This window comes from Procambarus clarkii, chromosome 66 (assembly GCF_040958095.1).
Source record: "Procambarus clarkii isolate CNS0578487 chromosome 66, FALCON_Pclarkii_2.0, whole genome shotgun sequence".
Classification (NCBI taxonomy): domain Eukaryota; kingdom Metazoa; phylum Arthropoda; class Malacostraca; order Decapoda; family Cambaridae; genus Procambarus; species Procambarus clarkii.
In genome coordinates this window covers 19,126,822-19,151,099 of record NC_091215.1, presented here as the reverse complement: position 1 = coordinate 19,151,099, position 24,278 = coordinate 19,126,822, and the positions used below count along the sequence as shown (strand labels likewise).

At 51.7% G+C, this 24,278-nt stretch overlaps 1 protein-coding gene across 2 annotated transcripts in view; it reads left to right on the top strand.

The window, feature by feature from the left end:
• Nucleotides 1-24,278, top strand: part of LOC123769141 (glycine receptor subunit alpha-2) — a 656,479-nt gene that overhangs the window by 173,500 nt on the left and 458,701 nt on the right. For both annotated transcript variants that reach the window (XM_045760093.2, XM_069309837.1), the window contains exon 2: nucleotides 6,994-7,082. In XM_045760093.2, coding sequence (XP_045616049.1) covers nucleotides 6,994-7,082 — 89 coding nt within the window. The remainder of the gene's footprint in view (nucleotides 1-6,993; nucleotides 7,083-24,278) is intronic.

Here is a 24,278-nt window from a genome sequence, read left to right as displayed (position 1 = left end):
TGTGGCTGGGAGGGGGGGAGGAGTGTGGCTGTGAGGGGGGAGGAGTGTGGCTGTGAGGGGGGGGAGGAATGTGGCTGTGAGGGGGGGAGGAATGTGGCTGTGATGGGGGGAGGAATGTGGCTGTGAGGGGGGAGAAGTGTGGCTGTGAGAGGGGGAGAAGTGTGGCTGTGAGGGGGGAGAAGTGTGGCTGTGAGGGGGGGGAGGAGTGTGGCTGTGAGGGGGGGAGGAGTGTGGCTGTGAGGGGGGGAGGAGTGTGGCTGTGAGGGGGGGAGGAGTGTGGCTGTGAGGGGGGAGGAATGTGGCTGTGAGGGGGGAGGAATGTGGCTGTGAGGGGGGAGGAGTGTGGCTGTGAGGGGGGAGGAGTGTGGCTGTGAGGGGGGAGGAGTGTGGCTGTGAAGGGGGGAGGAGTGTGGCTGTGAAGGGGGGAGGAGTGTGGCTGTGAGGGGGGAGGAGTGTGGCTGTGAGGGGGGAGGAGTGTGGCTGTGAGGGGGGAGGAGTGTGGCTGTGAGGGGGGGAGGAGTGTGGCTGTGAGGGGGGAGGAGTGTGGCTGTGAGGGGGGGAGGAGTGTGGCTGTGAAGGGGGAGGAGTGTGGCTGTGAGAGGGGGAGGAGTGTGACTGTGAGGGGGGAGGAGTGTGACTGTGAGGGGGGAGGAGTGTGGCTGTGAGGGGGGAGGAGTGTGGCTGTGAGGGGGGAGGAGTGTGGCTGTGAGGGGGGGAGGAGTGTGGCTGTGAGGGGGGGAGGAGTGTGGCTGTGAAGGGGGGAGGAGTGTGGCTGTGAGAGGGGAGGAGTGTGGCTGTGAGAGGGGGAGGAGTGTGACTGTGAGGGGGGAGGAGTGTGACTGTGAGGGGGGAGGAGTGTGACTGTGAGGGGGGAGGAGTGTGGCTGTGAGGGGGGGGAGGAGTGTGACTGTGAGGGGGGGAGGAGTGTGGCTGTGAGGGGGGAGGAGTGTGGCTGTGAGGGGGGGAGGAATGTGGCTGTGAGGGGGGAGGAGTGTGGCTGTGAGGGGGGGGAGGAGTGTGACTGTGAGGGGGGGAGGAGTGTGGCTGTGAGGGGGGAGGAGTGTGGCTGTGAGGGGGGGAGGAGTGTGACTGTGAGGGGGGAGGAATGTGACTGTGAGGGGGGAGGAATGTGGCTGTGAAGGGGGGAGGAGTGTGACTGTGAGGGGGGGAGGAGTGTGACTGAGGGGGGGGGAGGAATGTGGCTGTGAGGGGGGGAGGAGTGTGACTGTGAGGGGGGGAGGAATGTGGCTGTGAGGGGGGAGGAGTGTGGCTGTGAGGGGGGGAGGAATGTGGCTGTGAGGGGGGGAGGAGTGTGGCTGTGAGGGGGGGAGGAGTGTGGCTGTGAGGGGGGAGGAGTGTGGCTGTGAGGGGGGAGGAGTGTGGCTGTGAGGGGGGAGGAGTGTGGCTGTGAGGGGGGGAGGAGTGTGGCTGTGAGGGGGGGAGGAGTGTGGCTGTGAGGGGGGAGGAGTGTGGCTGTGAGGGGGGGAGGAATGTGGCTGTGAGGGGGGAGGAATGTGGCTGTGAGGGGGCGAGGAATGTGGCTGTGAGGGGGGAGAAGTGTGGCTGTGAGAGGGGGAGAAGTGTGGCTGTGAGGGGGGGAGAAGTGTGGCTGTGAGGGGGGGAGGAGTGTGGCTGTGAGGGGGGAGGAGTGTGGCTGTGAGGGGGGGAGGAGTGTGGCTGTGAGGGGGGGAGGAATGTGGCTGTGAGGGGGGGAGGAATGTGGCTGTGAGGGGGGAGGAGTGTGGCTGTGAGGGGGGAGGAGTGTGGCTGTGAGGGGGGAGGAGTGTGGCTGTGAGGGGGGAGGAGTGTGGCTGTGAGGGGGGGAGGAGTGTGGCTGTGAGGGGGGGAGGAATGTGGCTGTGAGGGGGGAGGAGTGTGGCTGTGAGGGGGGAGGAGTGTGGCTGTGAGGGGGGGAGGAGTGTGGCTGTGAGGGGGGAGGAGTGTGGCTGTGAGGGGGGGAGGAGTGTGGCTGTGAGGGGGGGGAGGAGTGTGGCTGTGAGGGGGGAGGAGTGTGGCTGTGAGGGGGGGAGGAGTGTGGCTGTGAGGGGGGGAGGAGTGTGACTGTGAGGGGGGGAGGAATGTGGCTGTGAGGGGGGAGGAGTGTGGCTGTGAGGGGGGAGGAGTGTGGCTGTGAGGGGGGAGGAGTGTGGCTGTGAGGGGGGGAGGAGTGTGGCTGTGAGGGGGGAGGAGTGTGGCTGTGAGGGGGGAGGAGTGTGGCTGTGAGGGGGGGAGGAGTGTGGCTGTGAAGGGGGGAGGAGTGTGGCTGTGAGAGGGGGAGGAGTGTGGCTGTGAGGGGGGGAGGAGTGTGACTGTGAGGGGGGGAGGAATGTGGCTGTGAGGGGGGAGGAGTGTGGCTGTGAGGGGGGAGGAGTGTGGCTGTGAGGGGGGGAGGAATGTGGCTGTGAGGGGGGGAGGAGTGTGGCTGTGAAGGGGGGAGGAGTGTGGCTGTGAGAGGGGAGGAGTGTGGCTGTGAGAGGGGGAGGAGTGTGACTGTGAGGGGGGAGAAGTGTGGCTGTGAGGGGGGAGGAGTGTGGCTGTGAGGGGGGAGGAGTGTGGCTTTGAAGGGGGGAGGAGTGTGGCTGTGAGAGGGGAGGAGTGTGGCTGTGAGAGGGGGAGGAGTGTGACTGTGAGTGGGGAGGAGTGTGGCTGTGAGGGGGGGAGGAATGTGGCTGTGAGGGGGGAGGAGTGTGGCTGTGAGGGGGGGAGGAATGTGGCTGTGAGGGGGGGGAGGAGTGTGGCTGTGAGGGGGGGAGGAGTGTGACTGTGAGGGGGGGAGGAATGTGGCTGTGAGAGTGGAAGAGTGTGGCTGTGAGGGGGGGAGGAGTGTGACTGTGAGGGGGGAGGAATGTGGCTGTGAGGGGGGAGGAGTGTGGCTGTGAGGGGGGCAGGAGTGTGACTGTGAGTGGGGGAGGAATGTGACTGTGAGGGGGGGAGGAATGTGGCTGTGAAGGGGGGAGGAGTGTGACTGTGAGGGGGGGAGGAGTGTGACTGAGGGGGGGGGAGGAATGTGGCTGTGAGGGGGGGAGGAGTGTGACTGTGAGGGGGGGAGGAGTGTGACTGTGAGGGGGGGAGGAATGTGGCTGTGAGGGGGGAGGAGTGTGGCTGTGAAGGGGGGAGGAGTGTGGCTGTGAGGGGGGGGGGAGGAATGTGGCTGTGAAAGGGGGAGGAGTGTGGCTGTGAGGGGGGGAGGAGTGTGGCTGTGAGGGGGGAGGAGTGTGGCTGTGAGGGGGGAGGAGTGTGGCTGTGAGGGGGGAGGAGTGTGGCTGTGAGGGGGGAGGAGTGTGGCTGTGAGGGGGGAGGAGTGTGGCTGTGAGGGGGGAGGAGTGTGGCTGTGAGGGGGGAGGAGTGTGGCTGTGAGGGGGGGAGGAATGTGGCTGTGAGGGGGGAGGAATGTGGCTGTGAGGGGGGAGGAATGTGGCTGTGAGGGGGGAGAAGTGTGGCTGTGAGAGGGGGAGAAGTGTGGCTGTGAGGGGGGAGAAGTGTGGCTGTGAGGGGGGAGAAGTGTGGCTGTGAGGGGGGGAGGAGTGTGGCTGTGAGGGGGGGAGGAGTGTGGCTGTGAGCAGGGGAGGAATGTGGCTGTGAGAGGGGAAGAGTGTGGCTGTGAGGGGGGGAGGAGTGTGACTGTGAGGGGGGAGGAATGTGGCTGTGAGGGGGGAGGAGTGTGGCTGTGAGGGGGGCAGGAGTGTGACTGTGAGTGGGGGAGGAATGTGACTGTGAGGGGGGGAGGAATGTGGCTGTGAAGGGGGGAGGAGTGTGACTGTGAGGGGGGGAGGAGTGTGACTGAGGGGGGGGGAGGAATGTGGCTGTGAGGGGGAGAGGAGTGTGACTGTGAGGGGGGGAGGAGTGTGACTGTGAGGGGGGGAGGAATGTGGCTGTGAGGGGGGAGGAGTGTGGCTGTGAAGGGGGGAGGAGTGTGGCTGTGAGGGGGGGGAGGAATGTGGCTGTGAAAGGGGGAGGAGTGTGGCTGTGAGGGGGGGAGGAGTGTGGCTGTGAGGGGGGAGGAGTGTGGCTGTGAGGGGGGAGGAGTGTGGCTGTGAGGGGGGAGGAGTGTGGCTGTGAGGGGGGAGGAGTGTGGCTGTGAGGGGGGAGGAGTGTGGCTGTGAGGGGGGAGGAGTGTGGCTGTGAGGGGGGAGGAGTGTGGCTGTGAGGGGGGAGGAGTGTGGCTGTGAGGGGGGGAGGAATGTGGCTGTGAGGGGGGAGGAATGTGGCTGTGAGGGGGGAGGAATGTGGCTGTGAGGGGGGAGAAGTGTGGCTGTGAGAGGGGGAGAAGTGTGGCTGTGAGGGGGGAGAAGTGTGGCTGTGAGGGGGGGAGGAGTGTGGCTGTGAGGGGGGGAGGAGTGTGGCTGTGAGCAGGGGAGGAATGTGGCTGTGAGGGGGGGAGGAATGTGGCTGTGAGGGGGGGAGGAATGTGGCTGTGAGGGGGGAGGAGTGTGGCTGTGAGGGGGGAGGAGTGTGGCTGTGAGGGGGGAGGAGTGTGGCTGTGAGGGGGGAGGAGTGTGGCTGTGAGGGGGGAGGAGTGTGGCTGTGAGGGGGGAGGAGTGTGGCTGTGAGGGGGGAGGAGTGTGGCTGTGAGGGGGGAGGAGTGTGGCTGTGAGGGGGAGGAGTGTGGCTGTGAAGGGGGGAGGAGTGTGGCTGTGAGAGGGGGAGGAGTGTGACTGTGAGGGGGGGAGGAGTGTGACTGTGAGGGGGGGAGGAGTGTGACTGTGAGGGGGGGAGGAGTGTGACTGTGAGGGGGGGAGGAATGTGGCTGTGAGGGGGGAGGAGTGTGGCTGTGAGGGGGGGGAGGAGTGTGACTGTGAGGGGGGGAGGAATGTGGCTGTGAGGGGGGAGGAGTGTGGCTGTGAGGGGGGAGGAGTGTGACTGTGAGGGGGGGAGGAATGTGGCTGTGAGGGGGGAGGAGTGTGGCTGTGAGGGGGGAGGAGTGTGGCTGTGAGGGGGGAGGAGTGTGACTGTGAGGGGGGGAGGAATGTGGCTGTGAAGGGGGGAGGAGTGTGACTGTGAGGGGGGGAGGAGTGTGACTGAGGGGGGGGGGAGGAATGTGGCTGTGAGGGGGGGGAGGAGTGTGACTGTGAGAGGGGGGAGGAGTGTGACTGTGAGGGGGGGAGGAATGTGGCTGTGAAGGGGGGAGGAGTGTGACTGTGAGGGGGGGAGGAGTGTGACTGAGGGGGGGGGGAGGAATGTGGCTGTGAGGGGGGGGAGGAGTGTGACTGTGAGAGGGGGGAGGAGTGTGACTGTGAGGGGGGGAGGAGTGTGACTGTGAGAGGGGGGAGGAGTGTGACTGTGAGGGGGGGAGGAATGTGGCTGTGAGGGGGGAGGAGTGTGGCTGTGAAGGGGGGAGGAGTGTGGCTGTGAGGGGGGGAGGAATGTGGCTGTGAGGGGGGAGGAGTGTGGCTGTGAGGGGGGGAGGAGTGTGGCTGTGAGGGGGGAGGAGTGTGGCTGTGAGGGGGGAGGAGTGTGGCTGTGAGGGGGGAGGAGTGTGGCTGTGAGGGGGAGGAGTGTGGCTGTGAGGGGGGAGGAGTGTGGCTGTGAGGGGGGAGGAGTGTGGCTGTGAGGGGGGAGGAGTGTGGCTGTGAGGGGGGGAGGAGTGTGGCTGTGAGGGGGGGAGGAGTGTGGCTGTGAGGGGGGGAGGAATGTGGCTGTGAGGGGGGAGGAATGTGGCTGTGAGGGGGGGAGGAATGTGGCTGTGAGGGGGGAGAAGTGTGGCTGTGAGGGGGGGAGGAGTGTGGCTGTGAGGGGGGAGGAGTGTGGCTGTGAGGGGGGAGGAGTGTGGCTGTGAGGGGGGGAGGAATGTGGCTGTGAGGGGGGAGGAGTGTGGCTGTGAGGGGGGAGGAGTGTGGCTGTGAGGGGGGAGGAGTGTGGCTGTGAGGGGGAGGAGTGTGGCTGTGAAGGGGGGAGGAGTGTGGCTGTGAGGGGGGGAGGAGTGTGGCTGTGAGGGGGGGAGGAGTGTGGCTGTGAGGGGGGGAGGAGTGTGGCTGTGAGAGGGGAGGAGTGTGGCTGTGAGGGGGGGAGGAGTGTGGCTGTGAGGGGGGAGGAGTGTGGCTGTGAGGGGGGGAGGAGTGTGGCTGTGAGGGGGGGAGGAGTGTGGCTGTGAGGGGGGGAGGAGTGTGGCTGTGAGGGGGGGAGGAGTGTGGCTGTGAGGGGGGGAGGAGTGTGGCTGTGAGGGGGGGAGGAGTGTGGCTGTGAGGGGGGAGGAGTGTGGCTGTGAGGGGTAAGGAGTGTGTGGATAATTTAAGATAATTTTAAGATAATTTTCTTAAAGAAGTGCCGGACCAACGAGCCTATGGTGGATAATGTGGGCCTGCGGGCCGCTCCAAGCAACAGCCTGGTGGACCAAACTCTCACAAGTCAAGCCTGGCCTCGGGCCGGGCTTGGGGAGTAGAACAACTCCCAGAACCCCATTAACCAGGTATCAATGATTAGAAGATTTTTTTTGCGTGTAGCAATTTTGTTTGTTAAGGGAGATTGGTTGTGTGTAAAGCCATGGAGTAAGCGTGGTGGTGTTGGGGTGCCGAGGCTGTAAATGTGCAGTGGAGCTGCAGGTTGGCCGAGGTGCCTAACACAGCAACACAACTCTTTTGTTAGCAGTAACGAAGAGTAGTATGTTGTTTGTCCACTACACTATACTTGTTTTTGTTATGGCCAAGCGTTTGGCCTGGACGGTAGAGCGACGGTGCAAGTCGACGGTCAATCCTCGACTGTCCAAATGGTTGGGCACCATTCCTTATCCTCCCAAATCCTTATCCTCATACCCTCTCCAAGTGCAATATAGTCATAATGGCTTAGCACTTTCTCTTGGTAATTACCTTACCTTACCTCTTATTATGCTTTTCGTATATGACTGAATTAACATACTTTTTGACTTGTTAGTATCCTACTTCATGTTTATCACTCAGAAGTTATTCTTAATGCTTGGAGACTTTCTAAATAGAAAGAGAATAGTATAGAGCGTCATGTAGTTGATATAAGTCGTGACCAGAGTTTCTCTCCCGACAGACCCAACAAGGTGACGACAGCTCACCTCAGGATCTTGGACAGTCTACTGAGGAACTACGACCGCAGAGCCACGCCCACCAACCACAAGAGTAAGTCTACTCCTCTTTCCCTCCCTCAAGCGCACTCTATAGCTTAAAAATGTCGGGAGGGTATGTAGTGGTGTAGAGAAGTTATATAGATTTATGTAGTAGAAAATAAATTCGTGGTTATACACAGAGCTTTGTTATCATGAGATGGTCGTTCATGTAGTACAAGTGTTGACCAACAATGAACTTTGCCAACAATTCACACCAAGAAGTAACAGCTGTGTGAGTTACTTATGCAGGTTGGCTGCAGGTTGTTCAATGGGTAATACACGGTGGTCTCTTAAGGGTTTATTTGACATTGGTGTTCAATGATTTTGTGTACATTTTATTACCCCCCTCCCCTCAGTGGGTGGGTCCTTGTCTTGGTGAGGGAGCTATTGTGCATCCCCGGTGGATAGGTAGGAGTGGGTCCTGCCCCCCCTCCCCCTCTCTTACCCACTGTGGTGGTGCAAAAACGAAACACACCTCCATATGCTCGTCCGTGTATGAGGACCTATGTATTCCCCATTCTTGCGTCAGCTGGATGATAAGTCTATGTAGCGACTTCGGCCCTTTGGCAGGAGAACAGTGTTAATACAGGAAGTTCAGTGTGGCCCATCTAAATCAATCGGCTCCTCTAGTTAGCTCGTCTGGTTATATATCGGGTCAGGTGGGCAGTGTAGGGTTGGTGTCCCAGTTGGTCTCTGGGATTCTGTTCAGACCGTTCATTGGTAACCCTGGTATATTGTCCCTGTTACCCAAGAGATTGTCCGTGTCCTTATTACATTAGGCAGAAGAAAACTTGTCTTAGGCCTAGGATTGCCAGGTTTGGTTATGATTTTTTATTCAAATCGTATTTGGACTAATTCAGTAATACAAAACCACTACGGGGTCACCATAGCCTGTGCTACTTAGAACTTTTTGTTCCAAGTAGCTGAATCTGAAACAACAAAAAACAAAACAGAACTTGAACTTTTTGATGGTCCAGCATATGTGGGAGGAGGGGCTGCTCCGTCAGACACGTGAGCCTGGCCACTAAGTCCCCGGCGGGCCAGGAGGCTTTTCCTAACCCACCAATCCAGTCTTGTTCCTGTACCTCCTCCAGTCTAGGGCGGGGATCGATCCATCTGATATCGTTATGGAAGTGAGGGTGCCTTCCTACCTCTGATGCTGCCCCTGATACAGAGGCGCCATCGTTTGTGTCCCCTACTGAGCGGGACTCCTTCGTCACCCCGCCCGGCGCCGCCTTCCTCACAGGATCTTGTCGACTTGGTCACCCTGCTTACGGCCGCTCTCCCAACCCTCATGTATCTGGTACTGGTCTTACCTAGGCCTGTGCCCTATTCTTTGCCTCGTATCTTTGTCTTTTGTTTTATGACATAAAAGCTCTTCCGTATGACTGTTCTTCAAAGAACTATCCATGTTTTTTTTCCAGTTTTAATGGACTGCCACTTTTGATCTCGCATTTTTCACGACTGTGTTTGTCTCCAAAAGTCAATACTTGGCGCTCGTCCCGTTAAATCCCGCAGATATTCTATTTTCCCTCCTTTCCAGCTACTTCTGATAACCCTAACTCAACTGCTCTCTTGTTTCTGAACCATGATCCATTTGTTACCCATCTGCTAGAGTCGTGCACCTCCTTGTAGAATATCCCGATGTTCACGATGTTCGTATGTCTTGCTGTTCTAATATCCCTATCAGGGCCCATTTGCCCTTCGATAGCAAGGATAGAAGCCTTGCTGAATCCGGGACCATTTATATTGGTTCCGGATTCAGCGACTTACGTCCTTATATTCTCGTGTTGGCATCTTCAGTGATATCCGCACGTTGCGGATATCGACACTGACGGAGCTGTACCCAGGCTTCCCCACGCGGCCCCGCCTTTGGATAATTACTTACTGCATGTTATTGATGACTCTTGATTTTCCAAAGAAATGTTATTGTCTTGCTGATTAAAGACTACAACATTTACATTTGAGATTGAGTGTTTTTCTTCGTGGATAGGTAAGGCTAGTTCTCCCTGCGGTTGTATTTGGTAAATTAATACATTTTGTGATTATTAAAATTGAAGGAATATAAGTTTAGGTTCATCGTCCTGCCCGTGAACTTGTCTGTGCCCCTGTCCGTGCCCTGATCCGTGCCCCGGTCCATTCCGTTGTCAGTGCCCCGGTCGGTGCCACTGTTCGTGCCGCTGTCCGTGCCCTGGTCCGTTCCCCCTGCACGTGCCGCTGTCCGTGTCCTGGTCTGTTTCCCCTGCACGTGCCGCTGTCCGTGCCCTGGTCGTGCCCTTGCCTGTGCCCTTGTCCGTGTCGCTGTTTCTACTGTTGCCGACGACCGCGTGACTTGCCGACGACCGCGTGACCGGCCGACGACCGCGTGACCGGCCGACGACCGCGTGACCGGCCGACGACCGCGTGACCGGCCGACGACCGCGTGACCGGCCGACGACCGCGTGACCGGCCGACGACCGCGTGACCGGCCGACGACCGCGTGACCGGCCGACGACCGCGTGACCGGCCGACGACCGCGTGACCGGCCGACGACCGCGTGACCGGCCGACGACCGCGTGACCGGCCGACGACCGCGTGACCGGCCGACGACCGCGTGACCGGCCGACGACCGCGTGACCGGCCGACCACCCTGACAGGGAGACATATTATTTATTTTATTTTCCCATAAAAGTTGTCAAAAATATGAAGAACAGAACATCCAGGACTCGTTTAATACCAAAAAGTCGTTTCTGAATGTCAGGAAACGTTGCGTTTGTTGGTGTTAACCCTCGTTGTCCTGTTGGTGAGAACCTCGCAGGTGACTTTATGTTACACAAATGTTAAAGGAGTCTCATTGATTTAATGTTTCTCTGAGAATATACCTTGTGTGCGGGTGGTATATAGTGTGTGTCGGTGTAGCGCATGTGCTCGGGTCGTGTTTTCATTTCTAGACAAAGGTTGTGGCGGCCCCTGGGATTGTGGCGGGCTCTGCTCTTTGTTATCTCCGCCCCACTCTAAGCCAGTAGGAATTACTCTCGGCTTGACTGGCTCCGCCATCTTGAGTGGAAGGAGCCTGAGCCCTCAGAATTGGACACGCTTGATCATAACCCAGACGCTAACAACTGGGTGCTCTGGCACTACCCTCCGCTAGGGTGCTCTGGCACTACCCCTCCACTAGGGTGCTCTGGCACTACCCCTCCACTAAGGTGCTCTGGCACTACCCTCCACTAGGGTGCTCTGGCACTACCCCTCCGCTAAGGTGCTCTGGCACTACCCCTCCACTAGGGTGCTCTGGCACTACCCTCCGCTAGGGTGCTCTGCCACTACCCCTCCGCTAGGGTGCTCTGCCACTACCCCTCCGCTAGGGTGCTCTGCCACTACCCCTCCGCTAGGGTGCTCTGGCACTACCCCTCCACTAGGGTGCTCTGGCACTACCCTCCGCTAGGGTGCTCTGGCACTACCCCTCCACTAGGGTGCTCTGGCACTACCCCTCCGCTAGGGTGCTCTGGCACTACCCTCCACTAGGGTGCTCTGGCACTACCTCTCCGCTAGGGTGCTCTGGCACTACCCCTCCGCTAGGATGCTCTGGCACTACCCCTCCACTAGAGTGCTCTGGCACTACCCCTCCACTAGGGTGCTCTGGCACTACCCCTCCGCTAGGGTGCTCTGGCACTACCCCTCCACTAGGGTGCTCTGGCACTACCCCTCCGCTAGGGTGCTCTGGCACTACCCCTCCGCTAGGGTGCTCTGGCACTACCCCTCCACTAGGGTGCTCTGGCACTACCCCTCCACTAGGGTGCTCTGGCACTACCCCTCCGCTAGGGTGCTCTGGCACTACCCTCCACTAGGGTGCTCTGGCACTACCCCTCCACTAGGGTGCTCTGCCACTACCCCTCCACTAGGGTGCTCTGGCACTACCCCTCCACTAGGGTGCTCTGGCACTACCCCTCCACTAGGGTGCTCTGGCACTACCCCTCCACTAGGGTGCTCTGGCACTACCCCTCCACTAGGGTGCTCTGGCACTACCCTCCGCTAGGGTGCTCTGGCACTACCCTCCACTAGGGTGCTCTGGCACTACCCTCCATTAGGGTGCTCTGGCACTACCCTCCACTAGGGTGCTCTGCCACTACCCTCCGCTAGGGTGCTCTGGCACTACCCTCCACTAGGGTGCTCTGGCACCACCCTCCATTAGGGTGCTCTGGCACCACCCTCCATTAGGGTGCTCTGGCACCACCCTCCACTAGGGTGCTCTGGCACTACCCTCCACTAGGGTGCTATGGCACTACCCTCCATTAGGGTGCTCTGGCACTACCCTCGGCTAGGGTGCTCTGGCACTACCCTCGGCTAGGGTGCTCTGGCACTACCCTCGGCTAGGGTGCTCTGCCACTACCCTCCACTAGGGTGTTCTGCCACCGCCCCTCCGCTAGGGTGCTCTGGCACTACCCTCCACTAGGGTGCTCTGGCACTACCCTCCAGGATTGAGGGAGTCACTCTACACTGTCACCATCACCATCCCAAGTGAGGGAGTCACTCTACACTGCCTCCATCACCATCCCAAGTGGGGGAGTCACTCTACACTCTCACCATCACCATCCCAAGTGAGGGAGTCACTTTACACTCTCGCCATCACCATCCCAAGTGAGGGAGTCACTCTACACTGCCTCCATCACCATCCCAAGTGAGGGAGTCACTATACACTGCCTCCATCACCATCCCAAGTGAGGGAGTCACTTTACACTCTCGCCATCACCATCCCAAGTGAGGGAGTCACTCTACACTGCCTCCATCACCATCCCAAGTGAGGGAGTCACTATACACTGCCTCCATCACCATCCCAAGTGAGGGAGTCACTTTACACTCTCGCCATCACCATCCCAAGTGAGGGAGTCACTCTACACTGCCTCCATCACCATCCCAAGTGAGGGAGTCACTATACACTGCCTCCATCACCATCCCAAGTGAGGGAGTCACTTTACACTCTCGCCATCACCATCCCAAGTGAGGGAGTCACTCTTCACTCTCACCATCACCATCCCAAGTGAGGGAGTCACTCTACACTGCCTCCATCACCATCCCAAGTGAGGGAGTCACTCTGCACTGCCTCCATCACCATCCCAAGTGGGGGAGTCACTCTACACTGCTTCCATCACCATCCCAAGTGAGGGAGTCACTCTACACTCTCACCATCAACATCCCAAGTGAGGGAGTCACTCTGCACTGCCTCCATCACCATCCCAAGTGAGGGAGTCACTCTACACTGCCTCCATCACCATCCCGAGTGAGGGAGTCACTCTACACACTCACCATCACCATCCCAAGTGAGGGAGTCACTCTACACTGCCTCCATCACCATCCCAAGTGGGCTACTCACTCAGTCGGCACAAGACACTTTCAAAGGAATTACGAAGATTTACTAACAGTTGCAAGCAACAACGGGCCGTCAGAACAAAGTGCCTATTCTTAATCTGGTGTTCTGTTGTTCTTTGAAATCCTTTATAAACCTTTGTAGATAATTAGTGTGTGCTGGCGACTGCTTGAGAAGCCCACTCGGGATGACACATTCCTTCACTCCAGCATCAACTCTTAATGACTCTTTTTGGTGATAAATGATAAAATCTAGATTATTCAGTATATAATTATATTTACGTATCATATTATTATAAGTATAAATGTTCGAACAAATATAAATAGTAAAAATAAGTATAATTGTACTGAATTATACATACAAATAAGTACTTTCAGTACAAAGTACAGATTTCAGTACAAATATAAGTACAATTGTACTGAAATCTGGTGGATTAGTATTAACTCTGTCCAAGTGATTGGGCACTATTCCCCCCCCCCGTCCCATCCCATATCCTTATCCTGACCCCTTCCAAGTGCTATATAGTCGTAATGGCTTAGCGCTTTCCCCTGATAGTTCTCTTCTGAGAGTAGTTTGTTAACAACACGGTGACGGTCACCGTTGGTGACGGTCACCGTTGGTGACGGTCACCGTTGGTGACGGTCACTTGAAGTGACCGTCACCAGATAACTTCCTGAAACACCTGTAGAATAGAACGATGAGAAACACCCGCCGAGTAGAACAGTGAGAAACACCTGTAGAGTAGAACAGTGAGAAACACCTGTAGAGTAGAACAGTGAGAAACACCTGTAGAGTAGAACAGTGAGAAACACCTGTTGAGAAGAACAGTGAGAAACACCTGTAGAGTAGAACAGTGAGAAACACCTGTAGAGTAGAACAGTGAGAAACACCTGTAGAGTAGAACAGTGAGAAACACCTGTAGAGTAGAACAGTGAGAAACACCTGTAGAGTAGAACAGTGAGAAACACCTGTTGAGAAGAACAGTGAGAAACACCTGTAGAGTAGAACAGTGTGAGGCGTCAGAGATCGCATGCTGACATAAACAAATTTCAAATTGTCATATTAGGTTTCAGAGTTGGACAAGTACCACACATGGTAATGATAAAGTAAAAGGCAGACTGCGGGAGGAGCCACACCGAGCTGATGACAGTAGACGGTGAGGCAGGCCAGGCAGGGAACTATCACGGAAGAATGCGCCAAGTTATTACTAATTAGCACTTGGAAGGGGTCAGGATAAGGATTTGGGATGGGACGCAGGGAAGGAATGGTGCAAAAAACACTTGTACTGTCGGGGTGGGGGGGGTGGGGGGGGGGATTGAACGCCGACCTGCATGAAGCGAGACCATCGCTCTACCGTCCAGCCCAAGTGGTTGTGGCTAATGTTTCGAAACGAGGCAGTTGGTGTAATCACCACAGTCACACCCCACTGCTGGTTATTAATCACTGGGACCGCCTGTCCACACCTCCTGTGTAGACCATCCTTACAGTAAGTTCTTACAGTAACTATTTGATAGAAAGTACCAACATGTAGTGATGGACCACCAGAAAGTTGTCTTTTGTATTATTGTATTTGGACAAACATTTTAACAGCAGAATAAATAAAAGACCTGACCTCTCGTGCCCATCGTCGGTCCTACACACATGTGCTAGGTTAGTCCCAGGAACATTTAAGTTGAGTTGACCAGACCACACACTAGAAGGTGAAGGGACGACGACGTTTCTGTCCGTCCTGGACCATTCTCAAGTCAATTGTGACAATTCTCAAGTCGACAATCGACTTGATAATGGTCCAGGACGGACCGAAACGTGGTCGTCCCTTCACCTTCTAGTGTGTGGTCTGGTCAACATACTTTAGCCACGTTATTGTGACTCATCGCCTGCATTTAAGTTGATTTTTTACCTTTAGTTTTTCTCGACTCTCGAAAATTAATAGTACAGAAAGTGGTTTACTGGTGGTCCATTACTGCATATTGGTACTTATGGACCAAACAGTTACTACAAGTACTGTCATTTCAGGATGATGGGTTGTCATATGACAATCATCCGCACTCAATACAGCCTTGATATGACATAATCATCCTAGCTGAATGCAGCCTTCCTATGATACAATCATCCTTGCTCAATACATGTGGAGTTATGTGGATAAGTCAAGCATATACTTAAGTTAGAGCAAGTCGAATTTATATTTAATTATTTGTTCCACAATTCCCAGTTGGAGGGTTATATTTGTGCTAATTAAAATCAGATTATCTTGTGCTTTAATTTAATTCTATTTGATTCAGTAAGTAAATTAGTTTTTTGTTAAAACAATAGATTATCTAAATTGTTTGTAAAGTAATAAAGAGCTTAGCTGTTGAGAAGACTCGTGTCCCAGAGCCTATAGAGTAACATCTCTAGACTAGAGTCGACCTCTCAACTCGTCACTACAGACCAGCCACCTCATCCCGGGAGTTTAATCCTTAAACTGGGAAAAGACAAATTGTATATTATTAGTTCACATATCAACAAAGATTTTATATTAAATCTTCGTTTTCTTACTTGTGGTTATTTTAAGTCTCTCGTCATAACTGCGCTCACATGCTTAGTCTTCCTCAAGTTCCCGGCCAGAACTAAGAACAAGATACTTAGCATATTTGTGAGAGAGAGAACAGCTGGTGGTGTTACAATATCAGTTACTCAATAGCCTCGTGTTGATGTGCAAGTAATTGATGTACTAAACACAAGTACTGCCTCAGCCCTTTCATATTATTTAGTATGAACATATGAACATAAGAAGTAAGGTAGCTGCAGAAGGCCTACTGGCCCATACGAAGCAGCTCCTCTTTAGATCCAACCAATTAGCCGAGCATGATAATAGTCTTTATGTTGACTGTGTTCCTGCGCCTGTGGGCAAGATGGGGTATTTCACCTAAGTTGCGGCTGCTACGTTCTTGGAAGACCGGAAACCATCCTTGCCTCGCTGCCCACCTTCAATGGGTATAGATTCGAGAGTTACCTGGAGAAACAGAGTAATTGGAGGGATTGACCCCTTTGCTGATTGGGTCGTCGTTACTAGGGGGGGGGGGTATATTACGTCGCTTATTACTTGTAGGCCCCTACCAACCACTCCCCATACTCCGCCTTAACCCAGGTCGCCCTCCAAACCTGTGTCAGGTTGTAGGTTTCGTTGCTTTGGCCTGTAACCTGGAGCTGGTCCTCTTCCCCAGTTGGGTTGAGATGATCTGCCTGCACACCTGCTCCAACAAGGTGGTCCTCTAAAGACCTACTTACTCCAACTCGTCCTCCACTATGTGAAATAATTATTATAACACAGGGCAAGTTATCATAGAATTCAGTTAAATAATTAATATTTAATAATTAGTCTCATAGTTTTAAACAGAGGACGCATCCTCATAAGAATCTAATTACCTATTTTAAGGTTAAAATGGTATTTAATATAAGATGTGGAAATTATTTCCAATAATTCATGCAGTATACGACATGATCGTTCATGCTCAATACAGTTGGTTGTAGAGTATTTTTTAAGACTGATACAGTTTTGATCACCTTTGAGGCGCGCAGCATTCACAAGTTGGCAGATGTTCCGTGGCTAGCACAACGGTAGCAGATGTTCCGTGGCTAGCACAACGGTAGCAGATGTTCCGTGGCTAGCACAACGGTAGCAAATGTTAACATTATTGATACACGAAATCAATGAACACAATTATTGTTTCTTTAGGAGCTCGCCAAGAGAAGCGGGTAAAAGTTACATTATATACACTTTCATGAAATGATCAGACAAATACCTTCTTCAAATCTACACCTGAGAGTGTTGCTGCTGCCAGAAGCCTTCCACCACCATCTTTGTCCCAGATCTGTTATGGTTTGATTTTCTTTGTAATCCTTTGTAATCTGAACAGTGACCCATAGTGGGATGTTCTGGAAACTGGAACATATTGGAGGGGTGACAGGTAAGCTTCTAACATGGCTGAAAAAATTTTTGATAGAAAAAATGAGGGCTGTGATCAGAAGCATGTATCGGACTGGAGAAATGTCACAAGTGGAGAACCACAGGGTTCAGTTCTTGCACCAGTGATGTTTATTTTCAACATAAATGATCTACCAGTTGGTATACATAATTATATGAAGATGTTTGCTGATGATGCTAAGATAATAGGAAGGATAAGAAACTTAGATGATTGTCATGCCCTTCAAGATGACCTGGACAAAATAAGTATATGGAGCACCACTTGGCAAATGGAATTTAATGTGAATAAATGCCATGTTATGGAATGTGGAATAGGAGAACATAGACCCCACACAACCTATAAATTATGTGAGAAATCTTTAAAGAATTCTGATAAAGAAAGAGATCTAGGGGTGGTTCTAGATAGAAAACTATCACCTGAGGACCACATAAAGAATATTGTGCGAGGAGCCTATGCCACGCTTTCTAACTTCAGAATTGCTTTTAAATACATGGATGGCGATATACTAAAGAAATTGTTCACGACTTTTGTTAGGCCAAAGCTAGAATATGCAGCAGTTGTGTGGTGCCCATATCTTAAGAAGCACATCAACAAACTGGAAAAGGTGTAAAGACATACCACTAAATGGCTCCCAGAACTGAAGGACAAGAGCTACGAGAAGAAGTTAGAGGCATTAAATATTAAAAAACTAGAAGCTAGAAGAAAGAGGCGATATGATCACTACGTACAAAATAGTAACAGGAATCTATAAAATTGATAGGGAAGAATTCCCGAGACCTGGAACTCCAAGAACAAGAGGTCATAGATTTAAACTAACTAAACAAAGATGCAAAAGAAAAATAAGAAAATTCACTTTTGTAAACAGAGTGGTAGACGGTTGGAACAAGTTAAGTGAGCAGGTGGTGGAGGCCAAAACCGTCAGTAGTTTCAAAGCGTTAAATGACAGAGTGCTGGGAAGACGAGACACCACGAGCGTAGTGTAACTACATCATGTAACTACACTTAGGTAATTACACTTAAGTAATTACACACACACACACACACACACACACACACACACACACACACACACACACACACACACACACACACACACAGCTGGGGGGAGGGGGGGCCTGGTAGCCTGGTGGATAGCGCGCAGGACTCGTAATTCTGTGGCGCGGATTCGATTCCCGGACCAGGCAGAAACAAATGGGCAAAGTTTCTTTCACCGTAAATGCCCCTGTTACCTAGCAGTAAATAGGTACCTGGGAGTTAGTCAGTTGTCACGGGCTGCTTCCTGGTGTGTGTGTGTGTGTGGTGAGGAGGTAAAAAAAAAATAAAAAAGTAGTTAGTAAACAGTTGATTGACAGTTGAGAGGCGGGCCGAAAAAGCAAAGCTCAACCCCCGCAAACACAACTAGGTGAATACAATTAGGTGAGTACAAGCACACTTACACAGCTCGATCCAGCAGGCACAAATAGTAAATACACAAACATACACTAGATAGGACCAAAAACATTAAAGACGTCATGGGAGCAATTTGGCCAACTCCAACCCACCAATGACAGTCCCCCAGGCACCAACAGTTACCCTGCAAAGTTTACTGAAACTTGCTCCAAGCATCTAGCCTCCAACCTTGGACAGACATTCTATCCATATGCGTGTGTCTGAGGTTGGCCGCCAGACGCTCAGGGGCTGTTGTTGTTGTTTAAGATTCAGCTACTTGAAACCAAAGTTTCAAGTAGCACGGGCTATGGTGAGCCCGTAGTTTGGGGTTAGCTCCGCCTCATTATACAATAAACATAACAGTATGGGAATACGGTGTTTAAAGAAGCAACATTAGGTTGAATCAGCCATGTGTACCGCCACGTCTTTACTGGAGAAAGAATTTCAATCTTGCGTGTTCTGGAGGGAGGAGGTGTGAGGCCCGGCCCCGCGCCGCCCCGAGGTGGGGGGGGAGACGCGTCTAAAAGTTGCTGGAAAGTTGTACTTTGTAAACAAATAAGTATGGCATAATTTAGTTATTATGCACCCCATACCCATCCCGTGGGCGGTGGTGGAATGGGTTACAGAGGCACATAATGGGTTCCGCAACTGAACCTCATAGTTCGTTTAACTAAGCAATTACTCACCTATTTGTGCTTGCGGGGGATGAGCTCAGGCTCTTTGGTCCCGCCTCTCAACTATCTATCAACTGGTGTACAGGTTACTGAGCCTATTGGGCTCTATCATATCTACACTTGAAACTGTGTATGGAGTCAGCCTCCACCACATCACTGCCTAATGCATTCCACCTGTTAACTACTCTGCCACTGAAAAAGTTCTTTCTAACGTCCCTGTGGCTCATTTGGGTACTCAGTCCCCACCTGTGTCCCCTTGTTCGCGTACCACCTGTGTTAAACAGTTTATCCCTATCAACCCTGTCAATTCCTCTGAGAATTTTGTAAGTGGTGATCATGTCTCCTCTTACTCTTGTGAGTGACATGTGACAATCTTGTGAAGTTAGTTACACAATTGTTAATGTTACAAACAGAAATACATGTATATACATTCATGTATGATGTATTATTCTATTAGGACGTGATGTGGTGAAGGCTGACTCCATACACAGTTTCATGTAGATATGATAGAGCTCAATAAGCTCAGGAACCTGTACACCAGTAGATTGATAGTTTAGAGGCGGGACCAAACAACCGAAGCTCAGTCCCCACATACACAACTAGGTGAGTACATATATACATACATATACACAAATACATATGCATATTATTATTTTTATATCACAGTTGATTCAACAAGAGGCTCACAAAGTCACTATACAAGATACTTTACATCTATGGTGAATCTCAGTTACTCCACACCCACCCAACTGGGCGGCAGATTTACAGTCATGTGCTCCACACCCACCCAACTGGGCGGCAGCTTTACAGTCATGTGCTCCACACCCACCCAACTGGGCAGCAGCTTTACTTTCATGTGCTCCACACCCACCCAACGTGGCGGCAGCTTTACAGTCATGTGCTCCACACCCACCCAACTGGGCGGCAGCTTTACTTTCATGTGCTCCACACCCACCCAACGTGGCGGCAGCTTTACAGTCATGTGCTCCACACCCACCCAACTGGGCGGCAGCTTTACAGTCATGTGCTCCACACCCACCCAACTGGGCGGCAGCTTTACAGTCATGTGCTCCACACCCCACCCAACTGGACGGCAGCTTTACAGTCATGTGCTCCATACCCACCCGACTGGGCGGCAGCTTTACAGTCATGTGCTCCACACCCACCCGACTGGGCGGCAGCTTTACAGTCATGTGCTCCACACCCCACCCAACTGGACGGCAGCTTTACAGTCATGTGCTCCACACCCACCCGACTGGGCGGCAGCTTTACAGTCATGTGCTCCACACCCACCCAACTGGGCGGCAGCTTTACAGTCATGTGCTCCACACCCACCCAACTGGGCGGCAGCTTTACAGTCATGTGCTCCACACCCAACTGGGCGGCAGCTTTACAGTCATGTGCAGGCTGCACCTACAGTAAGCAAATATTGGATACTTCGATAAGATTCCTGGCAGCACATCATTATGAATGAAGTACTTAAACATTTCTTGGACACTATTGATGGTGTTATCTCTAAATTCCGCGATTTTTTCACATTCCATTATATAATGACGGAAAGTATGCGAATAGTTCTGCTGACAGAGTTTACATTTAGTCAAATCTACATCAGCAGATGTTACAAACTCCCAGAGGTACTTGTAGCCGAGCCTAAGCCTAGCAGTGGTAACATCTAGAAGTCTGCTAACCTTACTGGATGACCCATAGACGTGTGGTTCTTCCTGCATAATAGAATGATGATAGATAGAGCAACTGGTGTGAATGTCACTTTGCCTCAAGTTCACGAGATTTTGTTGATGTTCCTGGGATATTACTGCCCTCAGGCTGCTCAAAGGCAGTCCAAGATGGTATTCAGTTCCCTCTTTATGAGCAAAAGTCTTGGTTAATTCATCAGTTCTATCATGCATTTGAAGACCAATATGGGAAGGAATCCACAGGAAACACACACACTGACTCCATCATTGATTATTTCATTATGAGTCTAACTTCAGACACGTCACGTCACAAGTATGTCACAGTTGCGCCTTGGGGAGCTGAGTGCAGTGAAGGATGACAAGGAGTCACAATTAACGTGTCGATTTTGGATTCATATACTCGTTCGAGCGTAAGGATTATGGCTAACAATCCATAATCCTTATGGAGTGGAGGCTGGGTTATACAGTGATAGGAGTACGAGCTATCTCCCGCTGGCACAATAACTGCACTTCCAGCTGCACCACAAGACTGGTGCAAGGAGCCATCTGTGTAAATAATTTGGGAGAGGGAGAGCTCTCTGACCAGAACATCAGTTTGGCTTATTAAGGCATTGTACTTTGCTTCTTGTCGAAGGTCTTCAGTTCACGAGTTCTTTAATTAGCTTCTTGGGTGGGAAAGAGTAGGATAGTTATTTGGAAAAGGATGAACAATTCTTTTTGTTCCTCTTTATTTCTGGTCGTTTTCTCTCTCTCCCTTCCCTCCTTCCTCTTTCACACCCTCCCTCTCTCCCTCCTTTCCAGGGTAACAGCCTGATTAGATTAAGCAGCCTGATTAGATTAGGTAGCAGTCTGATTAGATTAGATTAAGGATCCAGCGATTCAACTATCGTATGACCGCGGCCACAAGCAGGTTACTTACCTGGCTACCCAGTACCTGGCTATCTTGGCCAGGGAGAGGGGTATATACATATAGGTACAAGGTTATGGTGCCATGGGGAATGGGGGGGGGGGGGGAGATATCTAGATACTATGTCGGTGATGTCGGTCTGTGAGGATGTCGAGGTGTTGTTCAATGCGGGTACGGATACTTTCGTCGATGTTGCTATTTCTCCACTCGTTTGTAGCATGAAGTAGTTGCGTTTTGTTGTCTTTGAGTGGAGAAATAGCAACATCGACGAAAGTATCCGTACCCGCATTGAACAACACCTCGACATCCTCACAGACCGACATCACCTCAGCACTGAAACATGGATTATCAAGAAACTAACAACGTTATATGGAGGACCTATGGCAATTCCACGACCAAGAGATGGCTTCCTGAACCTTGCAGGAATTAACCTCACTGAGGACCAAGTCACTCTCCTAAATCTGGGCATAAACTGTCATGTTATGTCCAGACCGAGTGAGATGGCCCGGAAAGTGGAGTTGGAAATTCTGTTGGACGACATATTCGACCTCGAGACACAAAAGAAGGTCACTACCAAAGATACCTTACAAGCAGAACTTATTGCGGAAGGAGGAAAGAATCGAGGCAATTACAGAAGCACCATACTGTCCCCCGAGCTCAAAGCGGCAGCTAAAAGCCTTCGTGAGAACAAGGAGATAGTTGTCAGGAGAGGTGACAAGTCGCCAATATATGTCATTCTTAAAAAAGACGAATATCTGGCGAAAATGAACCTCATACTCTCTGACCAAACTAAATTCCAAAGGGTAACGAAGGACACTACAGCCGAATTGAAAGCAAAGGTTAACAAACTGATTGAAACTGTGAACGCCAAGAAATCCGGACTCCACCTGCCAAAGATTATTGGGGAATATAAACCTGGATATGCGTATGGAAATGTCAAGACACACAAGCCTGGAAACCCACTTCGGCCAATCATTAGCCAGATACCCACACCCACGTATAGACTGGCGAAGCGACTCAACGGCTTGCTGACTCCTTATGTTCCTTGCGCCTTCAGCCTGAAGTCTCCAAAAGAATTTGTTGACTTACTGCGGGGCACACGGGCCACAGGGATAAGAGCCTCGTTGGACGTAGAATCACTGTTCACCAACGTACCTGTGGGCGAGACAATCGGGATGATAGCCGACAGAGTGTATCGTGATCCAGCCCGTACTCCTCTTGACATACCAGAGAATATTCTAAGGAAACTACTACAAGCTTGTACTAAAGAGGCACCCTTCTTGAGCCCGGATGGGCACATGTATAAGCAAGTAGATGGGGTCGCCATGGGTTCTCCCCTAGGTGTCCTGTTTGCAAACTTCTACATGGGTACCATCGAGCAAAAAGTCTTAGTCGACATGAACTTGAAACCGGCCATATACTGCAAGTATGTTGACGACATTTTTACACAGGTACCTGATGTCAGACATCTGCAGGAGCTGAAGGAGGCGTTTGAGCAGAGTTCCGTGCTGCGTTTCACTTATGAGATGGAAAAGGATGGGAAGCTGCCCTTTCTAGATGTAACAGTCATGGAAAAGAGCGGAGGTTTCCACACTGCAGTCTACACTAAGGAAACGAACATAGGAATGTGCCTAAATGCCAACAGCGACTGCCCAGACAGGTACAAGAGGAGTGTTGTTAACGCATATGTCGACCGTGCTCTCAGCCACAGCTCAGAATGGAAGCAAGTCGACGAAGAACTCTGTAGGGTAAGGCAGGTCCTAGTCAACAACGGCTTCTCCAATGGTTTCATCGAAGATATCATAAGAAGGAAAGTGAAACGCCATGCAACCTCTGAAGAGACAACTAACACAATACCTATACCCTCTATTAGACTATTTTACAGGAACTTCTTTTCCACAGCCCATAAAACGGAGGAAAGGGTCCTGAAAGATATTGTTAATAGAAACGTTATCCCTACAGACAAAAATCAGAGGATACAACTGACGATTTACTATAAAACCAGAAAAATGGCCAGCCTACTCATGAGAAACTCTCCAGACACAAAGCAGAACGCTTTAAAAGAGACCAACGTCGTCTATGCCTTCAAATGCCCTCTTGGGGATTGTAAGCTCCAAAAAACCCAGTATATAGGCAAGACAACAACATCTCTTTCTAGGCGTTTAACGATGCATAAGCAACAGGGCTCCATTAAGGAACATATAATCTCTTCCCACAACCAAACCATCGCCAGAGAAATCCTTGTAAACAACACAGAAATCATCGATAGATACAGTGATAGCAGAAGGCTTGACGTTTGCGAGGCACTACACATTAAAAAGTCAACACCAGCAATCAACAGCCAACTAATGCACAACTATATTCTACCCACCTCAAGACTCCGCTCCAATATAGAAGCATCAAGAAATATGGACCAATAGGCTTTCTACAATCACTTCCATTCAATACCCATTGTTTCGTGTTCTGTCTTGTGTTGATGAAATTAATACCTTATTAAATACCACCTCACCCCATCCACCTCACTCAAATGTAGATATAAACAAAATCGGAGATGTGTAAGTTCTATTCAGTTGTGTATATGTTAACTAAAGTCTTTGAAAATGTAATAAGTTTTACGAAACGCGCTCAAGTGTCGCGTCAGACTAGAAATAAAAATGAATTTTGGAGAATTAATTTTTGAATTACCACCAACAGTGAAAAGAAATGTACGAAAGATTGAGAAAATTCGTGTTAGAATTATTAATCTTACTTTTTCGGTCATATTTAATAATATATGTCTACAGGAAAGACTGCTACCAAAATATACTATATATATATATGTCGTACCTAGTAGCCAGAACGCACTTATCAGCCTACTACGCAAGGCCCGATTTGCCTAATAAGCCAAGTTTTCATGAATTAATGTTTTTTCGACTACCTAACCTAACCTAACTTTTTCGGCTACCTAACCTAACCTAACCTATAAAGATAGGTTAGGTTAGGTTAGGTAGGGTGGGTTAGGTTCGGTCATATATCTACGATAATTTTAACTCAAAAAAAAATTGACCTCATACATAATGAAATGAGTAGCTTTATCATTTCATAAGAAAAAACATATAGAAAATATATTAATTCAGGAAAACTTGGCTTACTAGGCAAATCGGGCCTTGCATAGTAGGCTGAGAAGTGCGTTCTGGCTACTAGGTACGACATAT